Source organism: Gopherus flavomarginatus, chromosome 5 (assembly GCF_025201925.1).
Source record: "Gopherus flavomarginatus isolate rGopFla2 chromosome 5, rGopFla2.mat.asm, whole genome shotgun sequence".
NCBI lineage: Eukaryota > Metazoa > Chordata > Testudines > Testudinidae > Gopherus > Gopherus flavomarginatus.
The window spans coordinates 95,432,665-95,459,222 of NC_066621.1; the positions used below are offsets into that span (position 1 = coordinate 95,432,665).

Below are 26,558 nucleotides of genomic sequence, written 5' to 3' on the forward strand. Positions count from 1 at the left end.
GGTGTGATTTCTAAAGAGCACTAACGTGCTGCACATTAATCAGTCTGTGTAGACCCTGCTGGTGTGTGCCGAAGGTTCCATAGTGCATCTTAATGTGGTGCTGTTTGAAACAGTTAAAGCACACTAGGAAACCTTTTATGCGCACCAGCAGAGTCTACACCAACCAATTAATGCACAACATGTTAATGTGCTGCAGAAATCTTATGCCCCCCATAGTGTACATTACCCTACTGTTTAGACAAGCCCAAAGAAATCTCCCAATCAGGTACAGATCTGACACAGGCTCGTTTAACCTGTAAATTCTGACTGGATCATAGCAAAATTGAATATGATTGCAAGCCAAAAACGTAATGAAATATATGATGATTAGAAACACAGTATAAAGTTCTTCTTTGAGTAGTGTCCCTATGGGTGCTCCACTGTAGGTGTGTCTGCATCCCTGTGCTGCTGATCGGAGAACTTTGGTAGCGGTGTCCATTGGGCCTACACATGCACTGTCTCTCCTTTTGCTGTGCCATGAGGCTAGTCAGCGCGCACAGGCTAACCCTCCTCAGTTCCTTCTTAACTGCCCTTGATTAAAGATGGAACCATTAGCAATCCTCTAAGACTAATTCTTCTCCTGTTTGTATTCACACTTAGTTTTCCACAGTTCTCATTATAGCTTTAGTTATTTCTGTTTATTCCCACCCTTCCAGAAAAAAACCCACTTCCTGCCTTTCCCCACTAGGGACCCGTCCCCATAGTGGGGTACACCCATCTCCCTGGGCTTCAAGAAGCACCGCACCTGTAATAAGGCAATCCCAGTTGTGGATAAGCACTCTCAGTGCATCCTCTGCCTCATCAAGGACCACATACATCAAAAGTGTACCCTGTGCCAGCAGCTCTGGTCAAGATCCCGCAAGGACAGAGAGCTCTGCCAAAAAATTACCTTCATGGAGGCAGCTCTCTGACCTTAATTCCTGGTGGACATGAGTCTTCCCCACAACCTTCAACTTCTAAGGCCAATAGGTCAAAGAAGCAGGCTGGTGACTCCTCTCTCAAGTGTAAAGAGAGAGTGGGAAGTCCCCTAAGTAAGCTTAAAGAAGCCGCAAGCAATCACCATGTCGCTCAGTATCCTTGGCACCGTCCGCACCAAGACCACAGTCAGGCACTCATGCCTCACCACAATCATCAGTAACCGGTACTGCTGACAGGCCCCGTAGTGTTGCCCCTCCCCAAAGAAGTGGGTGGGAGGGGCAGGAAGTATAAAAGGCGACCCAGAAAGCTCAGTAGGGAGGCAACCACTGGAGAGACGAGATGCCTCCTGAGCTGGGAAGTGGCAGAGCGTGCCGAGGGAGCAGAGGACTGGCCTGGCCCACCAGGGCCACTAGCTGATTCAGACCTGAAGAAAGCATAGAACTGGCCCAGACCACCGATGGACCAGACCCCAGAAGACTTGCTTACGGTCCCGGAAGCCGTCATCAACCTCAACCCTCCGCACAGCAACAGGTACACCAAGAAAGGGAGTTTAGAAGTGGCCCGGGGTAGCAGACACATCTAGCTGCAATGGTGACAGAGGTGAGTCAGCATGTTGTGGCATGGATCCTGGCTGACCCAGTGACAAAGCACTTTGTCACTGCTAGGGCCCTGGGCCGGGACACAGTGGAGTGGGAGGGCCTGCATCACCACTGCCACCCCAACGCAGGGGTGACAGTCTCCCCTTCCCCAGGCCAGAAGCCTGAGCCTCAGACTCTTTTTTTTGCCCCGCCTTGATCCAGGGCCTGGGCTAATAGACTGTTTCCTACCCAGCCAGAGCACAGGTCTGGGCCCCAGCTACGAGAGGAGACCGCTTCATTCCCCACGGCAGCTGATGTATCAGTGAAGTAGTGAGGCGGGGTGGCCTCCTGAGGACCTGGAGTGGGAGGGCCCCCACACTGAGCCACCACAGCCCACAGATCCTTTGGGCATGAGCAATCTTTGGTACCAAGAGATAAGGGCAAGCACCCTAAGAAGACATTCCCGGTACTCGAGTCATCCTAGGTACCACCAATGGCAGCCTGCCCAGCACCAGAAATACCAGTGCAGAGAAGAGCTCCATCTCCCTTGGCACCACCACCGGGAGCTTGGCACCGGCAGAATTCCACCAAATCAGAGCCTTCTGCACGACAGATGCACCCACGTCCCTGCCTCTCAGTACTGACATTGCGACTCTGAGCCTTTACAGGGCATGGGATATCCCTGCAACCATGCCATGCCCCTCCGCTGTCTACTGAGGAGTTGGACAGTGAGCCAAAGGAGGTGGTCTCACAGTTCACCTCCCAAGCTCCATATGAGACCCAATACAAACAGGGTTGAGAATGTACCCACAGATGGCTCCACCACCACTGCCATCTTGGTACAGCCACCCATGGGCACCTCCACCAGGCCCTATGCAAACACAGTGGCCATATTGGGACACTTGAGTGGCACACCAACAGCTTCAAGCCTCGCCCGAGAACCCTCCCAGCACACTCCCTCGGCCATGGCATCTAGGGCTTCAGGAGATGGAGGAACAAGAAGCTGGTACTGAGGAGGATATGCACAAAAGGCCGTATCCTCCTCCTCCCTGGACGAAGCAGTCATCCCTTCCCCACCTTCTCTGGTAGACAATTTCCCTCTTTTTCAGGAGCTGGTAAAGAGTGTGGGGACTCTCCCCACATGCCACTAGAGAAGGTCAAGGACACCCATGATCAGTTCCTTGATATCCTCCATTCTTCGTTGTCCTCAAAGATTGCCCTCCTAATTAGTGAAGCCATCTTAGACCTGGCTAAAATGATGTGGCAAACCTTGGAATTGGCATCTCTGATGTGTAACGCACCAAAAATATGGTGTCCCCCAATAGGAATCAAAGTTCCTTTTTCTCTCACCTCCATCTAATTCTGTTGTGGTGGACACTGTCAATTCTCATAGCCGACAACACAAATCCAGGGCAGTGCCCTACAACAGGGATTGGAAGTGTCTTGATCTTTGACAGAAGGGCATATTGCTCAGCCACCTAACAATTCCATATTGCCAACTATCAGACGCTCATGGCCAAATACAATTATACAAACTACAACAAATCTCCCCAACATCCGCAGCTCTTCCACACATCTTGGACTATGCTCTGACCCTTAAAGTCATGATTATCCCTAAACTCTCTTAGGGTCCATCTAGCAGCTGTAGCATTCACCAACCTGTAGAGCAGGGGTAGGCAACCTATGGCACGCATGCCGAAGGCAGCACACAAGCTGATTTTCAGTGGCACTCTCACTGCTAGGGTCCTGGCCACTGGTCTGGGGGCTCTGCATTTTAATTTAATTTTAATTGAAGCTTCCTTGAATTTTAAAAACCTTATTTGCTTTACATACAACAGTAGTTTAGTTATATATTATAGACTTATAGAAAGAGACCTTCTAAAAACATTAAAATGTATTACTAGCACACGAAACTTTATATTAGAGTGAATAAATGAAGACTCGGCACACCACTTCTGAAAGGTTGCTGACCCCTGCTGTAGAGAGAGATTCAGTGCTGTCACACACAACCACTAAAAGGTTCTTCAAGGTTATAATAAACCTTTTCCCTCCACCCAACTTCCTACCCCTATGTAGGACCTAAACCAGGTACTGAAAGGGCTGACTAGACCTCCCTTTGAACCCATGGCCACCTGTTCACTGATGTACCTGTCAATGAAAACGGTCTTCCCAGTAGCAATTACCTTCGCCAGACCAATAGGAGAGAGAGTATCTCTGATCGTGCATCCCTCTTACACAGTATTCTTTCCAGGCAAGATTACACTCAGGCCACATCCAAAATTTATTTCAAGGTAACCTGTCCATTTTGCATGAATCAATTGATTCACCTGCCAGTCTTCTAATCCCCGAAACTCATCAAGACAACAGGGAGGCTATACTTCACACCCTAGATGTCAGGAGAGCCCTGGCTTTCTACCTTCATAGGACAAGAACCTTCAGGAAGTCCCTTAGAGTTTTTCTATCCATTGTGGAAAGATCTAAGGGGTCAGCAATATCAGCCCAAAGACACTCTAAGGGGTCTCAAATTGCATCAGACAATGTGACCAAATTCACAACATGATTTGATTCATACACAGTCCACAAGATTGATTTCCTCCTCTGTCGCCTTCTTCAAGAATGTCCCTTTCTCAGAGATCTGTAGAGTAACGACATGGGGGTCAGTCCACACTTTTTTGCAGAATGTTATTGTGATCTCTGGGGACACCGCCTTGGAAGCCATCTTCAGCTTGAGAGTACGGTTATCTATAATTGACCCAACTCTGAAGCCCCAGCCCTTCGGAAGGGATACTGCTTGGGAGTTACCTCCAGTGGAGCACCCATAAGGACACTACTCGAAGAATAAGAAGTTTACTCATCTTGTGCAGTAACAATGGTTCTTCGAGATGTCTCTCTATAGGTGCTCCACAACCCACCCTCCTCTCCTCTTCTTCTGAGTTCTTGTCTATGTCTCTGTGGTAGAGAAGGAACAGAGGAGAGTTAGCCCATATGTGCTGACTAGCCTCGTGGCACAGCATAAGGAGAGAGCGCATATGTGGGCCCAGTGGACACTACTATCAAAGTTTTCTGATCATCAGCACTACAAGTAAGCAAACATACCTATAGTGGAGTATCCATGGGGACATAATTCTGAGAGTCATCATTACTGTACAAGGTAAGTAACTTCTTCTTTTCATACTCAAGTAGCAGAATCCTGCTGCTGTAATGTATGTACAATAAACTGTATTCTACAATAATCCTCAGCCAGATCCTCAACTAGTGTAAATTGGCATAGCCCCATTTAAAGTCAGTGGTGCTACATCTAGTTATACTAGGTGAAAAGTTGCCCTAAATCTTTAAGATGGTCATATGAATAAGTTGCAAATGGAATCAGAAGGATTCTGGTTTTCCATTATGTCTGCTGCTGATTGTATGCCCTGTTCAGAAAGACCTTTAGGAGAATGGACTGGCTGAAACTGTTTGATGTATTTCTAATACTTCCTCCTTCTTTTGCAGTTTCCGAGGAAGGAGAGTTCAAGGCACTCTGTAGTTACCTATCTCTACCCACCAATCTGTTCCTGCTTTTCGAGGAATATTGGGGCACTGTAAGCCCCTTGCTCCAAAGGTACTTGATGAATTTGGGGTGGCGAATGGAACCATCCTTCCATTTTGTGATGGTTGTAAGGGAATTTCAGATGAAATTAGTGAATAATTGGTTACACTCTGACCAATATCATATTGCAGTTGCAAAAGAATTGGCTTGATGAACAACTTAACAGAGTTTGGAATTTGGGGGAGATGGTCATGTAATCTCCACACCTGATTCTAATATTGACTGGAAAGAAAACAGAGAGAGAGAATACAGCCGTGGGTATAAGAATGGACATTAAGAGGAAAGATAGTGCCAATACCAATTATTCTAACAGTCAGGTAGGCAATATTAGCAATAGAATGACAGTATCTAATTGGGTGAGGAATCTGGGCAAAACTAAGCAGAAACAACTAAGGTGTTTGTATGCCAATGCAAGAAGCCTCAGTAACAAAATGGAGGAACTAGAACTACTGGTGCAGGAAGTGAAACCAGATGATATAGGGATAAGAGAAACCCGGTGCAATAGTAGTCATGACTGAATTAGAGATATTGAAGGGTATGTGCTGTTCAGGAAAGACAGAAATAAAAATAAAGGTAGTGCAATAGCATTGTATATTAATGATGAGGTAGACCATGAAGAAATTAGAAGTGATAGAATGGATAACACAGAGTCTAGTTGGGTCAAAATCACTTTGGGGAGAAAGGGTACTAGAGGCTCTCCTGTGGTAGTGCATGGGTATGTTACAGACGCCCCAGTATCCAATTTGGATATGGATAGAGACCTTCTTAAAATTTTATTGCAATAAATACTACTGGGAATTGTGTGGTTATGGAAAGGACAAGTGCTACTAGTCATAGTAGGGCCCAGATTTTCCTGGATGTGGGAGTTGACTGATTTCTTCACTAAAAAGTCACCAAATCTATGAGAGGTGATGCCACTTCAGATTTGGTTTTGGTGAGTAGTGAGGATCTCATAGAAGAACTGGCTGTAGGGGACAACCTTGGTTTGAGTGATCATGAGTTAATTCAATTTAAACTCAATGGAAGGATAAACAAAAATAGATCTGCATCTAGGGACCTTGATTTCAAAAGGGAAAACTTTAAAATATTAAGGGAATTGGTTAGGGAAGTGGGTTGGACAGAAGAACTAAAGAATCTGAATGTGGAGGAGGCTTGGAATTAGTTTCTTTAACTTTGACTTAAAATATCTGAAGCCTGCATCCCAAGCAAGGGGAAGAAATTTGTAGGGAAGGAGTGCAGACCAAATGCAATGGGCAAGCATCTCAAACAGGTTCTTAAGAGAAAGTAGAAAGCCTACAAGGAAAAGAAGTTGGGATGGATCAGCAAGGAAGGCTTACCTCTTGGAGGTCAGGAAATGTAGGGAAAAAATGAGAACTGCCAAAAGCCAGGAAGAGTTAAATGTTGCAAAGGAAATTAAAACCAATAGTAAAAAGTTCTGTAGTCATATAAATAAAAAGAAAACAAGGAAAAAAGAAGTGAGACTGAAGATGTTGGGGAGAAGGGATAGCTCATTGGCCTGCTAAACCCAGGGTTGTGAGGTCAGTCCTTGAGGGGGCCACTTAGGAATCTGGGGCAAAATCAGTACTTGGTCCTGCTAGTGAAGGCAGGGGGCTGGACTTGATGAACTTTCAGGCTCCCTTCCAGTTCTATGAGATAGGACTGCTAGTAGCAAATAACCCCAACAGCCGTTGATGGGACTCTAGAGGGGAAGGCTCTGATTTACTTCAGAGAATTCTTTCCCAGGTGTCTGGCTGGTAGGTCTTGGCAAAATGCTATAGTCCAGCTAAGCTATATTTGGGGTCAGGAAGGACTTCCCCTGGGTCAGATTAACAGAGACCCTGTGGGGCGGTTTACCTTTCTCTGCAGCATGGGGCACAGGTCGCGTGGAGGTTTTAAACAAGTGTAAATGGTGGATTCTCTGTAACTTGAAGTCTTTAAATCAGGATGTGAAGACTTCAGTAGCTCAGCCAGAGGTTATAGATCTATTACAGGAGTCGGTGGCTGAAGTTCTGTGGCCTGCAATGTGCAGAAGGTTAGACTAGATGACTATGATAGTCCCTTCTGACTAAGCAGTTGGAATATCTTAGAATAATTTATCATGACTGTATTAAACCAGAATAAATGACTCATTTGGAATTGGTGCATATAGAGGGGATTGTGATCAGCATTCATGAAGGAAGTTATCCTGGAGTGTTGCTTTTGTGTTACACAATTCCTTGCTCATTGGTCTGTCTTGTCAGCCCTCTCTGCCCCCAGGACAGGCATCAGCTGTGATGGTATCTGAAAGCAGCGTTCTTAGTATGACGTAAAGTATAACCTGCCAATTCTAGCTTTGGGCTATACCTGCTTGATTTCGAAAACTGAGTCTGATTAGGTGCTGTAGTTGACCTACTAGTTAAAAGTAGGGTATTACCCCAACAATATGGATGTAGAAATCTGTCTGTAAAGGAAGGATTGGTGATAACTAAGAAAAACTACTTAAACTTCCACATCGCTATCTTGAAGAATGTCCACATTCAGTTGAGTACACTGTGTGTAATATTAAAATTAATATATTCTGTTATAGTAATTGGCTTTCTTGGTTCCTGGAGAAATTCTCTGCTTCTCTTTTTCTCTCTTGCCCTCTGTCATCATGAGGCCTCTGTGTTGTCCTGCGTACTTCAACCAAGGAGATATTTTGAGCCTATTGACTCCAACCTTCTGTCTCAATACTGCTTCAGATTATCCCCAGATATACTGAATATAATTTTGCTTCATTTATTTGAAGAACAACCTCCAGTAAGCAACTGGGTTTTTAAGTCCATTAAGTGGTTGCTTATAAGGAAAAAAGTGTGTTTGTGATGTAATACAAGACATTCCTTCTAGCTGAGGCTGAACACATTATCCCCACAATAGCACTCAAAGGAGAGGGATTCCAAATGTGAGACCAGATCTTTTATGTAGTAATAACGCTATTGCCTGTGTGTGTTTGTGTTTATAAAATCAGTTGTTTTTGAGAAATGCCGCTGATGAACATCAGCTAAAATGACCAGTTGCTGTAGGTCCCTCTTCTCTTCTGCTTCGTAGAAGTAATATAAAATAACTGTCTCAGCAAGAATACCAAAGCATTCATTTCATTCCTGTGATCAGCAGCTTGACGGTACAGTAGCTTACTACACTCTGTAAATGGATATGTTTTGCCATTATAAACATAAATACAGTAAACATTTTTCAATGGTGCATTTTAAAAAAGTGTTTGAAAAGCAATCACTAGAAGCAATAAATACTACATTTAAAATGTAGGATATTTTAATATACAACCTTCATCAATAGATATTCCAAGGGAAGCAGTGTGTGATAGTCCACTTTCACATTGTGAGAGAATCAGTATTTGCAGATGGTGCGAACATCTTTTAAGTGTGTTTCATTCTGGTGAAATCTTTATAATTTGTGTTTCTAAAAATAGATTTCTCTCTTGCATAAACTTTCAAGATTTTTCACTACTTCTTAGATCTGTGTAGGTATGCCTATTAATTATATATAGTGTTCATACAATGTAATCTGTCAATATTTGTCTGATACAGGTGGTGTGCTGACCCTGCCGTACTAAGTTTTCTGAAAGGGAAAAACATTTCAGTAAGGTTAGTTTCTTTTTTTTCTGGGCTTTGTTTTTGATCTGTAACAGCTGAAGGAGCTGGGCTCTGGGTAGTTAAAGGAGGGCAAGTCTTGCAGTTACGGATTCCTTGCTTCCTCTTGCACCTTTGCCATAAACACACCCCCCTCTTCAAATGACTTTACAGGATTCCTTTATCAAGACTAAACAATTACTATTCTCTCAGAATATCAAACATTTTACCACTCCAGCCAGACATCAGCTTTTTTCTGGGGTGGGCTAATGTAACAATTGGTAGCATGAGATAACCTTCATTGGGTTGTAAAATATATGCCCATTCCATGCAAACTTAGTTTCCTTACCTTTGTTGTACATTTACTGTGGAAATGTTTCCTGTATGGTTTGTCTTGTACCCTTATTTTGTCTGTCAGAGGTTGTGATGTGATTCTGGGCCCTGGGAGTTGGAAAGAGAGGACAGGAAGTTTACTAGAGTGGTGAATTATTGGCAGTATATGTCCATTCTGTTTGCTGTGATCTTGTGTGGTTGTATCCTTCATTAATATTTCTTACAGTATTTCTTCTTCCACTTATTTACTAGATATCCAAGGAAAAGAAATAATTTGGTAGAGCTTCCAGAAGACTACAGCTGCCTCCTGAATCAAGCCTCTCAGTTTAGGTAAAAAGTAGCAGTTTGATCTGTCTTCTTGTCAGTGTTTTCTCCTTTTCATATTCTTGCAGTTAGTGTAACCCATGTGACACGTGGCAAAACTATTACAGAAACAATTCTGGGATGGAAATCAAATGCTGCCACCTCATCAATCCAGGAAGAACCGTTGTCTGGGAAGGGTATTGCAAAATTTGAAGTGAACATACTGTTTTGTTCCTAACCATCAATAACCAGCTGTCCATTTTAAGCATGATGCTGCTTACTTTTCACATCATGACTATATATAAAATATTACAGCTTAAAGCACTGACACACTTCAGTAAACAAATGTAGGTTTGATATAGCTGACAGTTGTTTTCACCATTGCCCACTCCAGGGCCAGAGGTTTGGCATCGGCTTTGAATAGGAATACTGAACCTTTCCCACAGATGAAGTGTTGGTAGCAGAGAAGACAGAGTGAAAATATATCATTTCACTTTAGTTATTCTTCCTGTGAAAAAGCATTGAAACATGGATATAGTCCAATGTGCTTTTTAATTCTTTCTAAAGAGAATTTTGCTCATGGAAGTTTGTTTTGTGTTTTAACTGTAGTGAACTTAATGCTCATGAATGAACCACTGTGAACAGTGAGGAATCAGGCTCCGAGCAAGTTATGCTATGTCACCCTGCCAGTGCTGCTCCTAACCTACATCACCTTACCCACTTTGGCATCCTAGTACTGTGCCTGTGTGTCAGTTTTGTTATTTGTATAAATGGGCTAGAATTTAGCTGAATTTACTTCCCCTTTTGACTTGATTGAGTTCCTAATCCTGCATTTCTCAGCTTTTAGTTTTAATGAGGCACATTTCTTGAATTGGGTATCTGCATTATTGATTTACTGGAGAGAGGTACATTATTCATGGAGAGGAGGAGGTTTTCTCACTCCATGCTGATTTAATATGCATTTTAGCAGTCTTTGGGTCCTGTTGGAGTCTATATGCTGATGCAGCTTTCTCCTTTCGTTTGTTTCCATTAAATATAGCAGGAGTTTTTCAATGTTTATAGTGCGATCCACATCTTAACAGAAAGATTGTTGCCAACCATTCCCTTCCATTCACAGTTGCATGGGTCACCTTATCTGCCATTTGCAATTGAATAAGATTCCAATGACAACTACAGCCATTGATTACATGGGACAACTAATAGGAAAATATTAAATGTAGTTTTAGCTGTGTTAGCAGTTAGTAATTCTCTTCTTCATTTCCTGTGATGTGAGCAGGCCTGGACTTGGAGCAATGCTTTGCAAGACCGTAGCTTGAGAACCCCTGCAACATCACTTGGTAGATGTAATGTTGGGAAAAATAATGTCCCATGTGATCACAAAATTGACAGTTCCTTTAGAAAAGCTTTCACTGGGTTTATATCAATTTTCCCCCATCCCCAACTGATCTATACTAGAGAGAAGGACCTCTTCCTTCTGAGAAAAATTAGAACGAATTTTACCAGATAGCTTTTGAGGAAACATTGTGATTAACGGTGCCTCTTTTCTGAAAAGGGCCTTCTGGTCAAAACAGCGTAACTGCCTCTATTTTAAAAAAAAACAGCTTTTCAGTGTATTTGCAATAACTATTTTGGTTCCATACTGCACTTAATAATTACCACCTTTCTCTTTACAGGTGCCCACGGTCTTCTGACGATGAACGAAAGCATCCAATGTTGTGTTTGTTCTGTGGCACCATGCTATGCTCCCAGAATACCTGCTGCCAGGAGTTGGTGAATGGGGAGGAGCTGGGAGCCTGTACCTCTCATGCTCTCCAGTGTGGAGCTGGAGTGTGTATGTTCCTCAAGTAGGTAACTGGCCAGTAGGTAATTTTTTGCAGAGGAAAATAACTTAAGAAGACCAGATGACACAGAAGGGCAAAAAACCTCATACTCTTTGGGACTGAGGAGAAAGAGCCAGCATTTTGATACACACTGTAGGCCAGTGGTTCTCAACCAGACTGCTGTATCCCTTTCAGGCGTCTGATTTGTCTTGCGTACCTGCAAGTTTCACCTCACTTAAAAACTACTTGCTTACAAAATCAGACAAAAAATACAGAAGTGTCACAGTGCACTATTACTGAAAAATTGCTTACTTCTTTTTACCATGTAATTATAAATCAATTGGAATATAAATATTGTACTTAAATTTCAGTGTATAGTATATAGATCACTACAAACTAGTCACTGTGTGTATGACATTTTAATTTGTATTGACTTTGCTGGTGCTTTTTATGTAGCCTGTTATGAAACCAGGCAAATATCTAGATGAGTTGATATACCCCCTGGAAGACCTCTGTGTACCTCCAGGGGTACGAGAACCACTGTTCTAAGCCACCAAAAGGTTAAATAACCCTGCAGTAAAACTGAAATGTTGGTCAATGGGCAGTGCTATAGTCTGAAGATGTCCAGTGCACTCTTTGTCATGTGTTTACAGAACACCACAAAACCAATGTCTATATTAACAGTAACTACTTTTCAGGTAAAATAACAAGTCTGTGCTGCAGGATCTTGCATTTGGCTTTCATTTTCAAAGTATTGGGCGCTCTACTCCTTTAGGCTTGTTAGAAAATCCTAGCCTTTTATGCATGTTTAGTGCCAAGTTGTTAGTGTATGTGATGGACAAATTACTTACACTTTTAAAAATGCAGCTTTTTCTACATTGTTGAGTACTGTAAAGCGGCTAAATCTGATTTTTGTTTATTTTGTCTATTTGTCTATTTTGTTCTCTGTAGCTTAAAAATGGCTGAATTGACATTAGGGTGGGACCAACTTGTTCAACAGGCTTGAGGCATAGGATCGAGTGGTTTTGGAGGGAGCAACATGCACACCTCCTCTGAGAGGTTTGCTGTAGTGTGGAGCTCTTAAGGGGAAGAAAGAACTCCAAGAGCATCTGGAGGAGGAGGAAATTATTTCCTGGAGGTTTCAAAACAGATTTAACTGGCATCTGAGCTTTTACTCCTTGCACTGCCCATCGGGAGTGAGTTTGCTCACACATAGACACAGAAAAGGAAGGAGAGCAGTATTTATTTTTTTAAAAGACTGCAATAATTAACTAAAGTTTCACAGTTTTAATAAACATGGCTAGCACTTAGCACATTCTCTGTATAAGTGGTATCCTCCCAGTTAGTAAGATTAGCATGGGGGGGTCACTATGAAATTTCAAGAATGGTCTAGTAGCCAAGTGAAGAGGCAGTTGGCTGACCATACCTAGATAACAGAATAGTGCAGTCCACAAAATAAAGAAATGTAATAGCTGATGATTCTTCAAATGATTTCACGTGTCCATTCCACTCTTGGGTGTCAGAATGCACAGCACACGGCTGTCAGAAACTTATTCCATCACTGATACCCATTGGACAGCTCAAGCTCAGCCTTCTGCTGCACACCATTGTGCAGAGGTGTAAAGGGCAGAGCTGCCCCTCGCCCCACTCAGTTCCATCTTACTGCCAGTCGTTGGAACTCTACGACACCAGAACAGTTCTCTTTCTCAGCCTTTGTGAATATTTTGTATGTGTGTATTGTTAGTCCAGTCTTTAGCATAGTTATGATAGTTAGACTTCTTTTCAAACTTGACTTCCTCATTTGTGGGGTCTTCTGGTTGTGGTACTGGAGTATGCCCCAATCATGGAGCTTCAAACTGTGCACTTCTTGCTCAAGGACTATGCCAGTGATCGAGCCGCATAATAGCTGCCTGAAGTGCTTGGGCAGGTGCACATAAAGGACTTGCAAGGGGATTTCAGGCCTAGGACAAAGAAGGATAGGGAGGCTAGGCAGAAATTCTTGCTGATGGAGGCAGCACACAGGCCTCTGTCAGAGCTGTCCCAGTCTGCCTCAGTGCTGAGTGCTCCAGCTTTGTTGAGAAAAGCGCCTCCAGCTTTAGAGGAATCCCAGCACCATTCTACCTTGCCCACACTGAGGAAGAAATACAAAATTCCAAAAAAAACCCAACCAGGAGAAGGTGTCCACCTTCTAAGTCTGGTGAGAGGGGCGAGAAGGAGTCGAGTAGAGTACACCTGAAACCTAAACACTCCTCCCCCAAATTGGTGCCTAAGTTGTCTGAGTTGACTCCAGCACCACAAGGAGCATTGTCAAGCCTGCCGGAAGAAGTGGCACTGTCAACTTCTTGGGCACTGCAGCAGGAGATCACCTCCATGTCAACTACCCCGGAAGCACTTGCAGCAGCAAGAAATCTGCTTTGCCTCTTGGTGACTGTCTCCTTCCTCATAGGAGTCCAGTCCCTCTGTATTGTTGCCCCGTCTGCCAGCGATTTAACCTCCAGTACCCCAGTTGCCTGCTTTCTGGATAGATGGGCCCTTGGTACCCTCCAAGGGGAAGCATGCAATGATGATGTCGCTTCATCCATCGCCAGTCACTAGGAACTGGTCACCAGCACGACTGGATCAGCCTTGCCATTGTCAGAAGAAGGGGAATCTTTGTTGTCTAGCTTAGAGGTGGGATTTGATGTCTCGCATCCCCAAAGCAAGACCCTCCGGGCCCCTCAAAGATCCTCTCTTCCAACCTACCACCATGACCTCTGAGTGGAACTTGCCACGGGAATGTGGCCAGGACAATGGGGCCTTGTCCTGTACCAGTGGTTCTTTTGGAACAGTTAGAGGTTTCTCCCAACTTTCAGATCTTCCCCACACCATGTATACTTGAGATCCTCATCTAGAAAGGCAGAATCTGCACACTGAGAGGCTCCGTCCCCAGAGTCCAGTAACAGGTCTAGTATGAAGTACACCTCTACCCTAATATAATGCGACCTGATATAACACGAATTTAGATATAACACGGTAAAGCAGCGCTGGGGGGGGGGGGGAGGGGGCAGGGCTGCACACTCCGGTGGATCAAAGCAAGTTCGATATAATGCGGTTTCACCTATAATACGGTAAGATTTTTTGACTCCTGAGGACAATGTTATATCGGGGTAGAGGTATACCAAGAAGAGGTTCCAGAACCAGAGCAGCAGCCATTAGAAGAGATTTCTACCCCTTTCGGTCTTGACTTCCTCTCCAGGTGAGGCTGTTTTATCTGGGATAACTTCACCTCCTCCTCCTGAGGATTTTAAAGGTTATCAAGACTTGTTAAAGAAAGTGGCTGAAGACTTAAGTGTACAGGTCGAGGGGTTAATCACCAATCAATGAGTCCAATCAACGAGGCTATACTAGAGCCTATAAAGGCTTTATGGCAGACTCCATCCTCTTTGGCTTCCACCTCTAAAAGGGCAGAAAGAAAGTACAATGTTCTCGCTGAACGTTTTGAGTACCTTTTAGACTCGCCCACCTCTGGGCTCATCAGTCATCACAGCAACTAATGAGAGGGCATGACAGGAGCACCAGGCTGCCATGCACAAGTCAGAAGATGCTAAGAGGCAAGGCTAATTCAGCAGAAAGATTTATTTGATGGGGGCTGCAACTGCATACTTCTAACCATCGGGCTCTGTTGGGGTGTATAATTTTAATTTGTGGGGCTCCATGGAGAAGTTCAGAGGGCTGCTCCTGGGGAACAGTAGCCAGGAATTCTCTCCCCTGGTCAGTGAAGGCAGACTAGTCACAAGAATGTCACTGCAGGTGGGGCTGGATGCAGCAAACAGAAGCCATGACTTCTGCAGTTGCCAAGCATAGATCTTCCTGGCTGCAGTCTTTTGGTCTTCCCTGTGAAGTCCAGAATATTATCCAGGGCTTGCCATTTGAAGGTCCTTCTCTTATCTCAGACCATCAGCAAGCTCCATGAACTTAAAGACTTTAGAGCCACCTTGAAGTCCATAGATCTATACACACCTGTCCTGGTCAGGAAGCACTATTGGCCCCAGCAGACATACAGATATTCCATTTCTCCTTCTTAACAGGACCTGTCAAAAAAAGTGGTCTGGGGTTATATGCATAGGCCTCCCCATCCTGTTGCTTCGGCTCCAGCAGTGTTCCCTCTAATTTTTCCCACCCATGTGTGGAATGAATTTTGTTATGTGCACCAATATGGAGGTGATGTGTGACACAACAAAAATCATGTGGTGGGGGGGGGCTGAAGAGCTCTTGTGGGATGGGGCTCAGGGCTGGGGCAGAGGATTGGGGTGCTGGAGTGGAGGGGGGTGGGCTCTGGGGTGGTGCTGGGGATGAGGGGCTCAGGGCTGGGGCAGAAGGTTGGGTGCAGGGGTTGAGGGATCCAGCTGGGAGTGCAGGCTCTGGGGTGGGGCTGGGGATGAGGGTTTGGGGTGCAGTAGGGTGCTCTGGGGCTATGTGAGGAGAGAGGACTCCCCCCAGCGCTTTCTCCCTGCAGCAGCACCTGGGCTGGGGGGGAGAGGCACCTGTCCTCGCTGCAGGAGGTCTGGCACTTCAGGATAGGTGCCCTTCCCTCAGGCCAGGGGAGGGGAGGGCCGCGCCTGGTGCCACTCTGGCCGCAGCAGGTTGGGGCTGCAGGGTGAGTTGGGGCCAGGGGAGGGACGCCTGTTCCCCAGCTGCAGCAGGTCCCCGAGCAGATTCCCTAAGTGCCTGTGTGGTGTTAAATAGGTTACTGTGTGGACATGCAGCTTACAGGGAACTTAGGGCTCCAGCTCCAGGCCCTTCAAGATAGCCTGGAAGTGCAATCATTCTGATGGTCAGTTGAGATTGACATACCAGTCTCCATCTCTTCAGATCCTAACTACCTCACCCTTGCAAACCATCTGTCCCACTTGCACTGTGCTTAGGCCTGAGTTACTTCAGACCGTAGGGTCCTGAACACTGTGTAAGTGGAATATACTCTCCAGTTTTTCTGCCCCTCCTCCAACCTTCCCTCCCCATCATTCAGGGACCACTCTCACAAGAAACTCCTTATTGAGGAAGTACAATAGTTCCTTCACTTGGGAGCCATAGAGGAGGCTCCATGTAGTCACAGAGGGAAGGGTTTTTATTCCAGATATTTCCTAATCCCAAAAATGAAGGGGGATTTCAGATCAATCTTAAACCTGCATCCACTCAACAAATTCTTAAAAAAGATAAGTATCAGGGGGATAACTGTGTTAGTCTGGATCTGTAAAAAGCGACAGTCCTGTGGCACCTTATAGACTAACAGACGTATTGGAGCATAAGCTTTTGTGGGTGAATACCCAGTTTGTCATATGAATATAGTGGAGGTTTCCAGAGGCAGGTATAAATATGCAGGCAAGAATTAGTCTAGAGATAACAAGGTTAGTTCAATCAGAGAGGAAGAGGCCCTCTTCTAGCAGTTGAGGTATGAACACCAAGGGAGGAGAAACTGCTTTTGTAGTTGGCTAGCCATTTACAGTCTTTGTTTAATCCTGAGCTGATGGTGTCAAATTTTCAAATGAACTGAAGCTCAGCAGTTTCTCTTCAATGGGAAGAGGGCCTCATTCTCCCTGACTGAACTCGTTATCTCTAGACTCGTTATCTCTAGACTGATTCTTGCCTGTATATTTATACCTGCCTCTGGAAATTTCCACTACATTCATCTGACGAAGCGGGTATTCACCCACGAAAGCTTATGCCCCGATATATCTGGTAGTCTATGAGGTGCCACAGGACTCTTCGTCACTTTTAAAAAAAGATAGACGCTAGGATAATCATGCAAAACTATTACCCCTTCCCTGGATCCTGGGGACTGGTATGTCATCCTCAATTTAAAAGATGATATTTCCATGTGATAATCAATCAGGGTCAGAGGAAATGCCTCCAATTTCTGGTAAATCAAAATCATTACCAGTTCACTGTACTGCTTTCAGCGAGTAAGCAGCTCCCAGGTCTTTACAAAAGTCATGGCAGTAGTAGCTGCATTACTCTGAAAACTGGAAGTTCAGATTTACCTCTGTCTGGACAACTAGCTTGTAAGAGGCCCAGTCTACATTGCAAATACAGAACAGTGTTGACCTGATCCAATCAATGTTCAGTGCAGTGTGATTGTTATTCAACCCAGAAAAATCTCTCCTTTCTCAGGCCCAGAGGATAAAGTTTATAGAGGCTGTATTGGACTCCTCTCAAGTCAGGGCCTTTCTTCCAGTATCCAGATTTTGGGCAGTCTGTTCTGTTGTTAGACTTTGAAGGCTTTCCCTGTCACAACTGTACAAAACTGTTTGAGGTTTTCAGGTCATATGGCCCCTTCTACCTCTGTTTCTCAATACACCAAACTGTGCCTCAGAACACTGCATGGTAGGCTGGCATTGGTCTACTTGCCAAGTTGCCATCAGTTAGACTTGGTGGTAAGAGTGCACTCACATATCCTCACCTCCCTACATCGGTGGACAAATTCTGCCAATGTACGTGTAGGCGTTCCATTTACCCACCCACAGCCAACTCTCATGCTAGTGACAGATGCTTCTGATCTGGGGTGGTGAGCCCACCTGGATTCTCAACAGACTCGGAGTCTCTGGTCCTCAGAAGACTCAGCTTTCCACATCAGTGTCAGAGAACTGAAACCTGTCAGTCTAGCATGCCAGTTATTTATGTTGTAGATCAATGGAAGCAGCTTGTTAGTCCTCACAGACAACGCAATGGCATGTTTTACCTCAACAAGCAACGGGGAGCCTGCTGTTCTCCGCTCTGTCCAGAAGCAACTTTACTCTGGGAGCTCTGTATTGCCAGCTTGATAGATCCTATCAGGCCACCTGAGCAGATCATTTACAAGTCACCACAAGTGATGTCTTTGCAAGATATGGCCAGGTACATCTTCCAGCAGTGGGGGCTTCCCCAGATAGACCTATTTGCAACAAAGTCCAACAGAAAGTGTCCACTAATTCTGCTCCCTACGGAGCAACCTATCACCTGTTATGGAACCTGTCCAGGTTCCATAACAGGTGATAGGCTTCTCTGTGCTTTTCCACTAATTCCATTCATTCACAAGGTGTTACTAAAGGTAAGACAAGACCAGGCCAGAATCACATGTAGAGCCCCAGCATGGACCCATCAGCACACGTTTTCCACTCTCCTGGCACTATCAGTGAAACTTATTTCAGTTTCTGGGTTAAGTCCAAGTCTAGTGGATCACAGTTGCCTACTCCACCTGAGCCTACAGTCCTTTCACTTAACTGCAGGGATGCTCCATCACTAGGCACTAGAGAGCAGGCCTACTTGAAAGACATCGAGATCCTGCTGAATAGCCGAAAGCCTTCTACAAGAGTAACTTGCCTCTGTTGATGGAAGTGTTTTACCATCTGTTCTCACCAGTGTGAATTATCACCAACAAGTTCTTCAGTTCAACATATTCTGGGCCTGAAACACAAAACCAGGTTTGGGGGCAAGTTCCTTCAAGGTACATAAAACAACTATTTCAGTACTCCATCCTAAAGTGGACAATCACTTTATTTTCTCTTGTGATATGTCAACGTTTTTTAAAGGCTTAGTCAAATTAAACCCTTAGGTGCAAGATCAAGTTGCCCTGTGGGCTCTAAACTTAGTATTGTCAAGATATATGGGTTTCCCATTAAAGCCATTAACTACCCACTTTCTGCTGCATCTGTCAATTAAGGTGGCATTTTTGGTGGCCATTACCTCTGCCAGAAGAATAGGGGATCTATGTGCATTAATACCTCGTATATGATCTTTTTTAAGGACCTGCATTCTCTCTCAAAGGTGGTTTCTTCTTTCCACATAAACCTGCCAGTTTATTTGCCCATAATTTACCCAAAGCCACACATGAGCAAGGGAGAAGAGCATTTTACATACCTTGGACATGAGGAGACCCTTAGCGTTTTACCTGGACAGAACCAGACACTTTCTTAAATCATCCCAATTGTTCATAGCAGTGGCAGACAGAAAAAGAGATCAGTCTCCGTCCAGAGAATTTCTTCCTGGATCGTATCCTGTGTACATATGTGCTATGACTTGGCTAATGTTGCTCTGCCTGACAGTGTCTCAGCTCATTCAGTGAGGTTGTAGTTGGCCTCAGCAGCCTTTCTAGCACAGATTCCAGTTGTTGATATTTGTACAGCAGCAGCCACCTCAGTCCACACATTTGAGCCACAGCACAGTGGGAGGCAAGACTCCAGAGAGGATTCTAGAGTCTTTATTGAAATAGACTCTGATCCCATCTCCTGTTCTTATGGCTTGTGAGTCACCAAGTTTAGAATGCACATGTACAATCACTGTTTTGTAACTATTGTTGCACATGTCCATTCCATGACCCACCCTCTTGTCCCCCTCTACATCGAAGTTCCAGCAAGTAGGAACTGAGAGGGGGCTAGGGGCAGCTCTGCTCTTTATACATGCATGCAGTGGTGCACTACAGCAGGGGGAGCTCGAGCTGCCCAACAGGTACCACTGAGGAATGCATTTGTGATGGCTGTACAGTGGGCACACCAACCCCAAAAGTGGAATGGACATGTGCAGCACATCTTGAACAGTTACAGAACAGGTTAGTAACCATTTTATTCTTACTGATGATAAGGCCCCTTGTGTCATGGGTATCTAATACAATACAATCACTTACATATTTATTGCTTTTTGTGAAAGGCTGTAAGGGCTTGTCTGAACACAAAAATTGAACCAGTTTAGCTCAACTAGATTTTCTAAATTTATTTAGTTAAACTCGTGCAACCCCCTGAGTGCATGCTCCTTTATGTTGGTTTAGATCTGGATTATATCAGTTTAACTTTCAGCTAATTTACAGATGTCAACTAAACCAATATAGGCCAGGTTTAAACCAATATAGGAGTGTTCTCGCAGGGGGTTACGCTAGTTTAACTATATCTGTTTAGAACAGCACTTCTAGTTAAGCCAGTGCAACTTTGTGCGTAGACCTGTCAAAGTTTAAGCTTTCTTTAAGGCTGCTTATAAATAATACCTGCAAAATGATATGGTTAATAATATTTTAAATGTGATTATTTTTGCCTTCAGAATCAGGGAGTGCAAAGTAGTCCTGATAGAAGGTAAAACCAGAGGCTGCTTATATCCTGCTCCCTATCTCGATGAATATGGAGAAACAGACCCAGGCTTGAAGTAAGTGCATGTTTAACTTTTTACTTGCTAGGAGTCTTAATTTTTTCCCCTTTCCTTGTTGTTCCCCTTATACTGCATGCAGTTCCTGCATAGTTCTGAGCAGCCCCACTTCTGATAGCCCGGTGGTGAAAAATAGTTACCAATCACACTGTCATTCAGTATTTTCCATGGTGATTAACATGGGTAGTTAATCTGGGACTGTTAATAGACACTTTGCCTAGACTTATTTGCACTTAACATTGTCATAGAGTCAACCAGGAAAGAGAGCAGAAAAGAAAAGGCCCAAAGATGGGGATATGTAATGTTGTAACGTGCCTAATGAATGTTCTCATTATTTCTCCCATGAAGAAGAGGTAACCCCCTGCATTTATGTCATGAACGTTACCGGAAACTCCATCTTCTATGGCAGCAACACTGCATCATAGAGGAGATTGCCAGGAGCCAGGAAACCAATCAAATCGTCTTTGGATTCAACTGGCAGCTTCTCTGAGTACTAGCTTTTAATTAAATCCCAATGACTATGGATGATGTTTTGACAAAGGAAAAGGGGGAGTATTACAGAGCCTTCTCTAAGGGTTCAGACACATGACTGATGCACTGAAACAAAATAATTCTCATTTCATAGGTTTTACCTTTTAAAAAAAAAACAACACACCCTATGTGGTGACTGTTGTAGAATATTCAGGAACAGAAATATCTTTTTCCAAAGGTTGTAGGCTCTACTGATTAGATGAGTGTAGCTTCCCGCATTCACCTGCCTTCCATATGCACACATCAGAAGTCCCAAACTGCCATTTACTGGCACTGGGAATACACCTGGAGGTGTGTTGCTAGGAAAGAACCAAGTAAGAGAAGCTGTTAATATTTCCAGTCATGTGGTACAATAGGTATATGAGGGTTGATGTAATTTCAGGACACAAACCATTTCAGACATCACAACAGTCTAGCTGGAATTATGTACAATCTCTCCTCCTCCTTACTGTGTGTCTGAGTTCCTTGCCCTGGCTTACAACTTAAAATGGCCAAGGTCTGTAGCATATTTTTCAGAGGGAGAAGTGGTGCCAGGCCTCTGCTAATCCATGGCAACAGGCTCAGCAAGCATTAAGTGGTGCAGCAGAAACCTGCACTGTGCCAGACCCTGGGATTTATTGGAGAGTACTTTCAGAGGAATGATGTTTCCACTAATCCAATCTTTAAAAGAGGGGCAGAAGGAGTGAATTGTGTGGGGGCATTTCCATCTTGCTTGGTGCATGTAAAATTAAACTGTGTGCGCTTGTTGCATTGCCAGTACTGCACCTTATATAATGTAGCTTTAGTCTACTAATTCTGGAGACGACCCCAAGGAGTCCAGCACCACACTTCTGTGGTGTGGCTGAGATCAGCTTTACTATGTTTGTAACAGTACTTGGCAGTCTGTGCAGAGACAAACTCTAGACTGCTGATCCAGTGGTTTAGCCATCTGTCCGCTACAAAAAACATAAACTGCAGTAAAATAAAAGTCATTTAAAGTTGAATTAAAAAGCAAGATCCTGTAGAAGATAGCATGGCAATATTATCTATTTAGAATCACTAAACACAGGCATAAATCAATACTTTGTATCTCCATGTTGGAGGGGCTTCCCACTCTTCATTCTTGTGTTATCTGTTTGGCGCTGTCCATAAACTGTCTGTTTCTGGAGTCAAGCCAACCAGACGCTCATTGTAACTTAAAGGAAAAAAAATAGTTGTCTGTCTCTTTTTCAGTAACTAATGGCATATTGTGATTAAACCATTTTTCATTAGCTCATTGTTCTGTTTCCCAGATTTTAGCCATAATAATTTGCATGAAGGGATCTTGTGATGTGACAGGTAAAAGTTCTAAATACATAAATTCCTTATAACTATTACTTTTCCAGGCAATGCCATCTCTATCTGAAAAGCTGAACTATCCAGAGAAGGCATTTTTAGATCTGTGTGTTCTACTTTCCCCTTTTGGGGGGTGTGTGTGTGGGGGGGGGGGGTTATGTTTTTTAATGCTCTGTTAAGGCTTAGAAAGGGAGGACTATAAAGAATTTTGTGACCTGCTGTTTGAGAGCACGTGTACACACGTGTGTGTGTGTGTGTGTGTGTGTGTGTGTGTGTGTGTGTGTGTGTGTGTGTGTGTGTGTATATATATACACAAGAAATATATGTGTGAACACACACACACACACACTGCTAAAACTTGGGGTTTTGGATCCATGCACGGTCCCGTGTTAATGCAGGGACCGCATTACCATGGATTCCAATGACAGTAATTAAATTTGGGATCCATCCTCTGTCCCACGCTATAACCAAATTTGCGCTGTATGGACGCACATTCTAGCAAGGGTCAGCTGTGTGTGGGGGGGTGTATTATATATTTTCTCCCTCCCACCTGGCATGTCCCCTCACTGCACCGTTAAAAGAATGCAAACGTGTGTGTGTGTGCGCATTCTTTTCTTAACGGTGCAGTGAGGGGACATGCCAGGTGGGAGGGAGAATCACAAATCATGATTTCATGCTTAAGTATAATAATCCTCCTCCTAGTTTCTTGAAGTCCTTAGTGAACAGCAGTCACTACTCATTTAAAAGTGAAATTCAAATGGGTTGGAATATCAAATCATTATTTTCTAGCATTCAAATAGTCCTTGACATTTTTGCTCATTTTTCAGCTTATTTTCCCCAAACAGTGTAAATAGTTATCTTCAGTATCTTTTCCTATTTTCCTCTTATTGCAATGAAGAATTCTCTCTTCATTTTGTTATTTTCTGTTTTTTAAACTGAAGGTAAATCCCTCTGCAAAGAAACAGTTTTGTTAGTCTTGTCTAATCTGTGATTAAAACCTTGGGTTAGGAAAACAAGCTCCATGGAGACTTGTGTGCAGTGGCTAGTTCAAAGGTTACCAATAATAATGCTTACCAGCCAAAGCACTGTATTGCAATTAGCAAATGTGCTTCACAGATTTCAGCACTGACTTCATAGCTGTGTTCACTTACTGTTTCCCTGTGGTTTATCTAGTCATGTATCAGATATTTTCAGTACTCCCTGCACTTTCAAAGATGCAAGAAATTTAGACTCATGAAGTTCGGCTAACAGACATGCAGCAAGATCACTATATTTTGTAGTGTTGGTAATGAGCAATTTAAACAGAGACAGGGTCTCGTTTGAGCAGGCAAACTCTTGCTTAACATTCCCAAATGTCTTTCAGTACTTGGGAGAGGTAGGAAAATGAGGGCAAAGAAAGAAATGTTGCATTGTTTTCTGTACATTTGCACTTATTCTAGCAAATGGGCTCCCAGATCATCACTAATGAGTGTGGTTATTTCTCATTTCATAAATTACTATGCAGTTTGGTTCACTGTATTATCTGTATTGAGTGATTGCAAGATACTTATGCCACTGATTTGAATTCTGTCCAAGATAAACTGAAGAAGTTATTTGAATAATGCATATATCGGTATCCTTAACTGCAAAAATGTAAATTTGAAACTTGTATAATGTTATTGTGCTTTTGAAATAAAATATCTTGTATATGTATATTTAAAAGAGGAAATAAAGTAACTTCTCATACATTGTTGGGCTTTTATTGGGAGGCAATTTAGTATTGTACATTTCTCTTGCAGTGATGCCATCAGTATGGAAGAGGAAGAGGTGGTTAGTAAATAATTGGCAAACAGTACAAGTTACCGTTACTGCTGATTAGTACTAGTTAACGGCTACTTAGTACTAACATCATAATTTTTGTTTCATGTTAGAGAAATGGATGCAGCCTTCTATAGCAATTTTCAGATTAAAGTAAAGCTCTCAAACTATCTTTTTAGCTGTACGTGCTACCAGCAGCTAGGCATCAGCCCACTCACTGGTTTTAATGTTCACATCAGCCACCATTAAGAAGCATAAGAAAATTGTGAATTATAACAATGGCCTATGTGATCTTTCCTGGTGGGTCAAAAAATTACATAATTTTTTAGAATCAAGCTGGGAGGTTGGAAGAGAGAGAAGTCTGTAAGAATCTTCTTAAAAAATGGTCTAAAGCAGGGTTAGGCAACCTATGGCACGAGTGCCGAAGGCGGCATGCGAGTTGATTTTCAGTGGCACTCTCAGTGCCCAGGTCCTGGCCACTGGTCCGGGGGCTCTGCATTTTAAATTTTAAATAAAGCTTCTTAAACATTTAAAAAACCTTATTTACTTTACATACAACAATAGTTTAGTTATAATAGGCATAGAAAGAGACCTCAAAATGTTAAAATGTATTACTGGCACGTGAAACCTTACCTTAGAGTGAATAAATGAAGACTCGGCACACCACTTCTGAAAGATTGCCAACCCCTGGTCTAAAGTCTATTAGAGATGGAGAGCCGCTGGTTTAAAAAAAACATGGCTGTTTCTCTTACAGAATAAAAAATTCTTACATATTTCACATATCTTGGGATACAACTTGCAAAATTCCAGATACAAGAGTTTAGCCAGCACACACTTTGATTTAGTGGTTGAAGTCCACTTTATTCTCTGGACTTGAAGATTTCTGGACTTCATGGAGTATAATTGTAAGTCTCTTCTTTCAGGTATAGGATGAAAACCTAAATGAGTCATCCAACTCTCCTAACTATTTGCCTAGTTCATATTTATATTCTTCTTCAAAGAAAGTATTGGCCTAATTCTTCCATTCAGTCTCCTAATTGTGATGGATGGTCAGTTTGAACTATTTTAACTGTATTTTGCTGTTATACAAAATGTAATTTTTGAATACAGAAAATATAAATTACCCTCGACGGCAGGCTGCTACACTTCTTTTCTGTGGTTAGCTATAGCCCTTTGAAAGTCACCTTTTAGGGTTCCTGAGCTGGTAGAACTGTGAGAAAATACAACCCTGAGGAGAAGGGGGTTAAGTTGGAAGAGCCTTGGTACTTGTAGTGAAGAGCACAGAGGGAGGCAGGACGGGAAAGTGTTAAAAGAGGTGTAAATTGGGGCTGAAATTGGTATCTAGTTTCATTGGTTTTTCATCTCTGGAGATTGGGTTGTCAAGGATTGAGAATCCCAGTTTTCAGTATGTTGTTTTATACTAGGTTGGTGATCAATATGCCTTCTACCAAGTACAATTTGAGGAGGAGGCTTCAGACTTTGCACTTGGTTAGATGATACTGCATGGCGTGCTCTGGTGCAGCTGGTGATAACTGGGAATTTGATGCAACATGAGCCATAATGGGATCAACATTGAGGGGCTGTCTCTCTCTCAGGATGTCTCTCACCTCTAAAATGCATAAAATATACTATATTAATATTGTGAGAGTTCTAGAATAAGATAAGAATAGGTCTAGTTTTCATGCACAGTTCACCCCAATGCATTGTAGAATCGCTTGAACTAATGGAGTGCAGCAGGCATTGACAGTCTGAGGTAGGAGCACCTGACTTTAGCTGCTGAAGTCTTGCGATTTCTTATCCCATTATTGATCTTTCTGCAAGTCATGTTTCTCATTGGTGACGATGAAATTAAAATGTCTTAATCAGTTATCAAAATGATCTAGGCATGTGTATTTCCCTAATTCAGTGCCGTGTGGAAGCCCTGGTCCTGCACTGGTGTGTGTGTCTGAACAGGAATAAGAGTCCACCTGTGTGTATTGGAATAAAGGATCATCCATCTAAGTGATCTAGGACCGTCTTATAGCTGAAGACTCCACCTGTACTCGAGTATCATTTACTTTAATCTGCTATCACTGGATGAAAAATACCTTCATATGTAGAACCTAAAACATTGTCCTGGATGTATTTTGCAGCAACTTGTTACTAACTTTGAATGTTTCATGTGTCTTGGGGAAATGTATTATAGTAAACAAAATTTTAAAATTTAAAAAAATTAAGAGAAATGTTGCTAGATCCTAAAGAACAAATCAGTTTAAAACTTTATTAGATGGTATGAGGAGCAGAGAATTACAACAATGCCCTTTCCAACTAAAGATATTTTTATATCCAAGAGGTGTATCCACTTTTAAAAAAAAAAATCTGTTAATCATGTAAGTATTTTTCTTCCATTTCATTATGAACCCAGAGCAAGTTTGAAGATGGATTTTTATGACAGCATCCTCAGTGATGACCAGAAACTTTTAAATGACTAGAGATCATCATCTTGCATCTTATTAGGGAACTGCTGTAATTCCTTCACCAGAAGAAGCTGAGTATTAAATCACTGGTTTTATTTTCAGCTCTATTAACTAAACAGATTGGGGTCTTT

At 43.1% G+C, this 26,558-nt stretch overlaps 1 protein-coding gene across 5 annotated transcripts in view; it reads left to right on the forward strand.

Moving 5' to 3' along the window:
- Positions 1–23,899, forward strand: part of UBR1 (ubiquitin protein ligase E3 component n-recognin 1) — a 166,321-nt gene extending 142,422 nt beyond the window's left edge. For 4 of the 5 annotated variants that reach the window (XM_050956025.1, XM_050956026.1, XM_050956023.1 and 1 more), the window contains 6 exons: positions 5,028–5,136; positions 8,688–8,744; positions 9,315–9,392; positions 11,039–11,209; positions 20,228–20,329; positions 20,678–23,899. In XM_050956025.1, the coding sequence (XP_050811982.1) occupies positions 5,028–5,136; positions 8,688–8,744; positions 9,315–9,392; positions 11,039–11,209; positions 20,228–20,329; positions 20,678–20,819 (659 nt within the window). In that variant the 3' untranslated portion in view covers positions 20,820–23,899. The remainder of the gene's footprint in view (positions 1–5,027; positions 5,137–8,687; positions 8,745–9,314; positions 9,393–11,038; positions 11,210–20,227; positions 20,330–20,677) is intronic. The other variant, XR_007774739.1, reaches the window with a different exon arrangement.
- Positions 23,900–26,558: the final 2,659 nt, after the last annotated feature.